General features: G+C 41.3%; 1 protein-coding gene across 1 annotated transcript in view; it reads right to left on the reverse strand.

The window, feature by feature from the left end:
* adamts6 (ADAM metallopeptidase with thrombospondin type 1 motif, 6) overlaps positions 1-2,951 on the reverse strand; it is a 73,203-nt gene extending 70,252 nt beyond the window's left edge. The window contains exons 1-2 of the mRNA XM_069673502.1: positions 2,852-2,951; positions 1,970-2,352 (exon numbers count right to left, since the gene is read on the reverse strand). Of these exons, the coding sequence (XP_069529603.1) occupies positions 1,970-2,352; positions 2,852-2,951 (483 nt within the window). The remainder of the gene's footprint in view (positions 1-1,969; positions 2,353-2,851) is intronic.
* Positions 2,952-8,184: the final 5,233 nt, after the last annotated feature.

The raw sequence follows: 8,184 nt of genomic DNA on the forward strand, positions 1-8,184 counted from the left end.
ATAATTAGATGCCTTGTTAGTGCTGTTCAGTTTTGTTTGAAACAGAGCACATGGAGTAATTTCTTAGATTTAGACAGATGTTGTTACAGATCACAAAAAGGATCAGCTACAGAAATGCGATCTCAGCTAACGAGGCTTCTAAAACATGAGTCTGATATTTAACGCACAAATGGAAAGTAAGAGCTTATCGCTAACAGATCTCAGAGATGATGTGATTTCTCTCCTTGAGCATCACCTCACTCCAAGCTGCCCGCAGACGCAGTGTGCCAAGTGGACGGAAGCCAAGATTCTGTTAAGCACACTACAATTGGTCTAATCCTTTGGCACGGCGACTGAAAGGTTGGCTGACATGAGAGCAGCACCAGCTCGGCATATATTAGTTATCTGACATTAGTGTCGGGGTTTGTTTGAGGTGAGCTGTGTGAATTCTTTGTGGCTCAAAGGGCAGTTTGAGAGCGTGAACCGGTCACTTGGAATAATAATAGATTTCGACTGATATATTGGTTGGTCGATATAATCAAGCCGATATAGGCCTCTCAAAGATTCATGAGTATCAGTGCATTTGCGTCCAATATTTACTGAAATTAAACTTTAGTTACAGAAAATATTTAAAGCAAATAACGCCTGGGGTGATTAACTAATGGTCATCACATAGTTTGTCCACCAGAACGCAACCTAACTCCATAGTTTATCCTGTGTCTGCAGCACATGTAGCAGAGCATCACAGCAGAGCAGAGGATGGTATGCAATAGAACTGCTTGACAGTGTATAATAAAGGCAAATATTCTTTGATTTGAAGTTACTTGTATCGGAAAGCAGCCTTTAGAGTTCCTTTGCAGAGTCAACTCTTGATATTGGCAGCCTTATCTGCAATCACTGATTTTGTCCCCTTTAAGATCGGTATTGGTATCGGTCTCAAAAATCCCAAATAAGTCAGGTCTCGTTCAAAAAGTGGCAAAAAAGTGGTTTCTTAAATAAATAACACACCTTTTTAAAATCAAAAACAGATGGTGGTCTGCAATAGATTTGGCTGCCAATGCATAATAAAGTAAAATATTCTTTAATCAAGTTTTATGTTTAAAGTTATCATCTCAAAGATCTCGTTGGCGCCACCTATGGTGATAAACGGTAATTGCAGGAGCACACTTCCCAGATATCCAGACAGTGTTGCATGTGTGACGTCCACGGTTGGCTCCGGTTGTAACTCTTAGTCGTAGTCATCCATCTTTAGTAGATTACTGTTTACTCGCAACACTCGCAGAGAGCGGAAAAGCAGCCGCTTAGCTCCGCCTACCCTCTCTGGCAGACCAACCACTGCTGGGTGATGGAAAACGCGTCACTAACTGGGCGCCGCTTGTGATTTTTTCTGCTAAAGTCATCACAGAAGTCTGTAATACTGCAAATGCAAAGGCTTTCATCAGTGGGCCATAGGCTCAGTCACCATTGTGTTACCTCATTCGGCGATAGATAGAGACTTAACAGACATTAATTTACTTGAAAATCTTCCAGGTTATTACTTTAAGCCTCCTGTGCAGCTATCATAGTTATAGTGGCACAAAATCTGTGCACAGTGCACAAAAAGAGCTGTATTTGCCTTTCAGCTCAAAAATGTTAACTATTGGCTGCTGTTTCGGTATCGGTCTTAAAACTCACATATCAGTCGGGCACTAAACAGAAGGCAACATGGAAAAAACATTAAAAGTCTCTGGCATGGTACTCAAAGGGGGGAGTTCCAGGAGGTCAATTACACAGGTTTTTATCAAACCTAGACTTTACTAGAATTGGATGACGATGTATAATGTTGCATGGTCATATTGGGGAAAAATCCTTGAAGAAAAGGTCTATTCTTTGCATTGGCCACCACATTAATAACTGGTTAATTTTTTCCCCTCGAGTGTCAGTATCAATCTAAAACACATATCTGTCTAAATCTAAATGAAACCAAAGTAAATCCTCCCTCTGTACTCACCAGTCCCTTGCAGTTGCTGAGCGCCACTCTCGTCGTGCTGTGCTGATTTTGCAAGAATCCCACATAGTGACAGTTATCTACCACATTATGACGCCACTCCAGCCCTTCCTTGCCCCAATACTCCACTGTGAAATGTTTTGACACCAGGTGGGGGTTGAGTGTCAGGTTTAAGTGAAAGTGCTTTCCGTAGGCTGACAGTCTGTAGAACAGCCGGGACTCCGAGTGGTCCATCGCCGGCGGCTGTCCCATCATGGGGTCCACCGCGCCGCGTCTCCGTCGGCCCGGCCGGTGGTGCTTCACAGTGTAGCTCAGGAACTCTCCGTTCTCGTCCACCCGCACCGGGACAGTCAGCTGGTAGTGCTGCAGGTAGGACAGGAACTCCTCTTTTACGGGACAAAGAAGAAGAAAAGATAATGAGACGGTCACATCATCTGACACAAACGGCGCATTGTGATCATGTTGAGCTACCCAGAAGGATGTGAGACCCAGAGGGAGTTTCACACAAAGATTAAGGCAATCACCAGCGTTGTAATAACAGCTGTCCATGCGTGTGAAGGCAGATTTCCAACTAGTGCAAAATATTCTGTTATCAGGGGAAAATTATGAGAATGTGTGTGCTTTATCTTGAGATGTCTGAGGTTTGTTTTGACCAAGATTGGTCGCTTGATAAGTCACATACTGATTGTTAAAGATGCTCTTTTTTCCACTGACTGTGGGCTCAATTTGTGATCAAAAGTTGGCTGGATCGTTGGATATATTTTCATGCATTGGAAGGCAAATTTACTTTAGGAAGAAGAAGAAGAAGAAGGTAAAAACAAGAGGGACCTGCAGCTGAGCTCCCGGTTGGTTACATAAGAAGACCCATCTCTCCACCTGTCATACCTTGAGAGTTGTGAGAAAGTCTGTTGACGCTTTGAAATTCAGAAGCAGCCATCACCACCAGGCTCAGTGTCCAAGTCAGCGTCTTCCACAAAATTTCCATAATTCAGGGGAAGCTGTGACATGGGGTGAGGGGTAGAGGGTGCTACAAACGGGCTAAAAGCACACGATGGGTCCGACACCACACCATAACAAGTCCATGGTTCGTCTCCTTCACTTGAAAGTTCTCGAGGTGCTCCGAGGCTCATCCAGGTCTCAGATTTCTCCTGAAGGCGAGGGCGTCCACATCTCACTGGCCTCTGGATTCATGTCAGCAGCTCGGAGAAAACAGCGTAATCCATCAGACACGGTCGCTCTCAGGTGTAACTCCAAACAGGAAGCTCTATATTGGAAACTTGCCTTGACCGATCCATCTGCATTCCTGTGAGAGGGAGATCAATCAGAGGTTAAAGGGCCTCTGATTGTTGTCTGTCGTAGAGATGAAAGTCAATTAATTGATGAATAGTCCAACAGAAAGTGAAACTGACACAATTCTAATATTTGATTGATCGTTTCAGGTTGTTTTTTAAGAAGAAAAGACTAAATATTTGCTGTTTTAGCTTCTCAAATATGAGGAGACGCTTCGGACATCTTTGGATTCTGGGCTTTTGGTTAGACCGAACCAGCGCTTTCCATCATTTTAGGATATTTTATAAACCAAATGATCTGTGCTCGATATAGTTCTTGTAACAAAACATCAAAATTGTAAATTTTACCTGACAAACAGTCCAAAAAGCAAATATTTCCAATTTAAACTGATATGACTCAACAACACGCAGCATATTACCATCTTTATGAAGCTGGAACCAGAAAAAGTTTAAGAGTTTTGCTTAAAATATGACTGAAAATTATACTCAGAAATGTTAATTATAGATAGACGATGAATCCACCGTTGATTTTCTCGATTAATCGATGAATCATTGTCAGAAAACAGTTAAAGAACCAATTACTATGTCCAAAAATCCAAAATGACATCTTCAAATCGTCTTTTTTTATCCAATCTACAGTAAAAACCTTAAATATGTTCAATTAAAAATAAAAAGACCCGACAACAAGCTGCATATTGTCAACTTTATCAAAGTGAAACTAGAAAATTTGGCGATTTTTGCGTAAGAAACGAATGCAATGATTAACCGATTATCAAATATGTCGGCTGATTAATTACAAAATCGACTAACTGACTAATCGTTGCAGCTTTGATTAAAAAAAAAATCAATCATTGGAAACGTAGCCTTCTGCAAATGAATGAAATCCAAACAAAAAGTTAATTATCTTTTAATTGAGTTGTTTTGGTTTGTTTCTTTGCTCTGCCTCAACACATCGTTTAACTTAAACATCTATATCAGCCAAAAACAACACATGAAACTCACTTCTTAATCAAATGTTAATCTACTTGAGTGACACTAAAGCATCTTAAAAGTCAGTGTTACAAAAACGAGGCTGTGTAGCGCAACTGAAGCGTAATAACCGCATTATAATGGATGCATAAAACATGATATCATTCCTGCACAGTGTGGTTTTTACTCACTGACGCGCTTCACGGCTGCATGTGCAAACTAGACCGAATATAAACAAACGTCAGCGGATCCAGGTGATAGACGGGTGCTGTGACCGGACTCCAAACACGAGTGACAGCCTCTGGAAGTTCGTCTTTTTTCTGTTTTTCTTGTGTATATGTCTCCAGCTTTTACTCCAGCTCTCCAGCAGGCAGGCAGACAGACAGCGCGCTACTTACTTGGCCACACTGACCCAGACAGTTGGCAGCCGGCCCGCGTGCATTATTACACCGGTACCTTTAAAGACAACCTGACAGAGAGTCTGCAAAATCAAAATAAAGCACCCTGACATCGCTTTGATGCGTTTTCAGGTGGTTTTGCATGAGGCTACAAGCTGTCACGAAGTTTTACAGTTAGTTTGCAGAGCTGTTACGCTGCATACTACGTGTAAATCCGTGCGTAAATGTTTCCAAAAGTACAAAACTTTCCACGCAAATGCCCCCTAAACACTCTGCGTGCACTCGCCGTGCCAAAATGAGCAGCTCGGCTGGCTAAATGCTGGTTTGTAAACACCGTCTGAGAGCATTTTAATGCGTATATATACAATCTAATCCGAGAAAAGTACCTGAAAGACACACTCGTCCTACATTCAGCGTAAACAGATAGTTACCACGTTCATCTTCATTGTCAGATCCGGTCCAAGTGTGCAGGCAGAGCTCAGGACAAAGGGCTTTTGCAGCTCTGAAGTTCCGCACACAAACCTCTGCTGCTCCTCTCCTCTTCTCATCTCCTTCTGGACTCTGCCATCCTCCTGAAACTGCAGAGAGAGTCTCCCCTTCCAGACCAGACACCCGGAGCAGGAGCTCAGACTCAGACACTGTCACACACTCACTACACTAAGATTAAAAAAAAAATTAAAAAGCAGTTATTTAGCTTTTCAAAGTGTTGGATCTCCTCCAGCAGAAGGCTCTATTTTCAGCCTATCTGTCCTCTTTATAATCTAGACTTGTGTGTTGTGGCTAAGAGGGGCTTAAAAAGTGAGTTGAGGTTGCAGAAGGTGCTCTGCCCCCTCAGGAAGCCGCAACAGCACTCGGCTTTTTTAAGAAAAGTTCATGCAAACAGCAGCTAAAGTTGGCCTGGAGCTGCTCCTCCTCACTACACTGCAGAGGGAGAGAGAGAGAGAGAGAGAGGGAGGGAGAGAGAGAGAGAGAGAGAGAGAGAGAGACCGGGTCTGTCCCCGTCCGGACAGCTTCAAATTGGCAGCTTTTTCACAGGAGGGTGACGTCAGTGCAGATGTGCCTCTTCATCAGCTGTGCGCATGTCTCTCAGTTACTGCCCTGAAATAACACGAGCTACACTCACTTCTGCTCTGTTACCCCCTCACGGAGCAGCTGGGGGGGTTTAACTTCAGATCACTCAGTTAAAGTAGTAATACCACATTGATTACTGTAAATACCCCGCTACAGGTTACATGTCAGAGGCGAACACGTAGCTTCTCCTGCTGAAGCTATTGTACAGCTGTAGTTACTCGTTACTTTCCAGATTTACATTTGAAATAAAACAATATTTGACTTTATAAATACATAAATATATACAGTAAACAGTGTATGTATGTGTTGATTGGTTTACATGTACATTAAGTTATATATTACTTGACTTATAAACTATATGTTCTTTACATATACATATCCAGTTGTAATGGTGTGTCAGATATTTGGGGTAGAACGTAGATCTGTCTGTAGGGACTTGGCTTGAGAACCGGTGGCCGGTTCAAGTCTTGGTAAGTATGGAAACTGGGACTGGTAGCTGGAGAGGTGCCTGTTCATTTCCTGGGCACATGAGCAAGGCAGGTACTGACTGCCTACCTGCAAAGGGCGCTCGCCTGTGTGCACTCAGGTCAGCTCTCCATTAATGCATGTCCATAGGGTCCTGTTAGCACATGCGTGTGTGTAGCATGTTTCTAATAACAGAAAGATTTGAATTTCCCCTCAGGGGTTAATTACATACATCTTCTTCTTCTTCTTCTTCATATAACACTTCAGGAAGAGTGACAATAGCACACTGTTAACGTGTCTACTTTACAGGAGAAAGTCCTGTCTCTTAATATATTAATAATAATGAATGTACTTCAACTTATTTAAGCCTCCTGAAATTGTATCATTAAATGATGACTTACTAATGAATTAGCATACATTTTTTAATATATATATATATATTTACACTAAAGTATTTATTATGACACCTGGTTGTGGTTTCACCTTTATGTACCTGTTGAGTTTGGTGGCGAGATCTCAGACAAAGAGGCCAAAGAGTTAGCCTCAGATATTTTCTGTTCATCGTCATGTAACTCCACCTCCAACTCCACATTTTCCTTTTTGTATTATCGGTTGTGAGTTTAGTTAAATGAACAGTTGAACTCATCTGGACTTCAGTATTGTCACAGTGAAGAGCCCACTGAGCCTCTTTGTGGCTCTTCACCTTCATAGTCGCTACAAGTAGTTTAATCTCCAACAATTACTGACATGACAAAATGTTGTTACCTCATTTTCACGATGTTCAAGTTAGTGTCAATTTGTTTTTTCTTCCTTCCTCTCCCATCAATCATCTCATCACCCCATAGATTCATCTGGTGACCCTTTAGAGGGCCCCGATCCTTAGGTTGGAAATCACTGGTATACATAAAGTAGTTCAAACCAGCCACACCTGGAGCAGCTACAGCAGAAACATGCTGCTCTAACGTTGATCCATCAGGATTAAACATCTAATCGTGTGATTCTTTCTTCTTGTAGAGAATTTTATTTTATTTTGAAAGAACTTTATGCTGATTTAATTTGTGCACTTTTACTTTTTAAAGCAGGAATCATTATGTAACTATTATCTTATAGATTTACTGTTATTTTCTGCATATAACTTATTTTGTATTTAACTTTTATTCTGGCATTCGTATTTAAATCAGCATAGATCCATTTCTCAGAATCTTTAATCTTTCTTATGTTATTGTAATGCACATATCTGACATATTCTTTGTGCCCTATATTTCTTCATGCTTCTCTCTGTGTCAGAGCAACTAACGCCTGAATTTCCCCCCGGGAAAAATAAAGTATTTCTGATTCTGATGTAGTTGGTGCTCTAATGTTGTATTTAGAGAAGAGCTACTTTATCTATTATAATACATCATATTTTGTAAAGTTATTTGCCTGTAAAATGCTTTGTGGAGTCAAAAGTACAATATTTCCCTCTGAAATACATGTATAAAGTACCTGCAAGCATTAGACTCTGTTTAAGCTGTACTTACTTAAATGTACTAATTTTCTGCAGCAAATTTCAGGTGTAATTCTGCACAGAAGACAGTGATATGACCTACTGTATCCGATCACCCAGCAACCACAAATATCAACAAGCGTCAAAGTGAGAAAAGAAAGAACATTTTCTGACATCTGTTTGGCACCAAGTTGAATTAAACTAATGAAAACTGCTGTGGGGCTCAAAGGTAACAAGTACAAAGTTGTCTGATCTTTACTTTAACCCTGTCGTAACCTGAGATAAACGTACAGCCTCTTTAAACAGAAGCAATGAGGTTTAAAAGTATGATGGGTGAATGTTTGCATCAGCTCTGTGAGGTGAAAGTCTTCAGGGGTCCGCTCTGCTGTGGCGTGTGTTAACGTTTACCTCGTGTGTTTTGGTGTAATTTCGCCCTCGTCTATCTTTAGTCTGTAGGAAATTGAAAATCATGCCTATTCGTCGAGTTCCAGTTACAGCTGCTCATTATGTAGGAGCCCATATCATTACAGGCAGCTCGTC

Source organism: Semicossyphus pulcher, unplaced genomic scaffold, assembly GCF_022749685.1.
Source record: "Semicossyphus pulcher isolate SPU_LCO1_2020_fin unplaced genomic scaffold, fSemPul1.0.p SCAF_22, whole genome shotgun sequence".
In the NCBI taxonomy this organism is placed as follows: domain Eukaryota; kingdom Metazoa; phylum Chordata; class Actinopteri; order Labriformes; family Labridae; genus Semicossyphus; species Semicossyphus pulcher.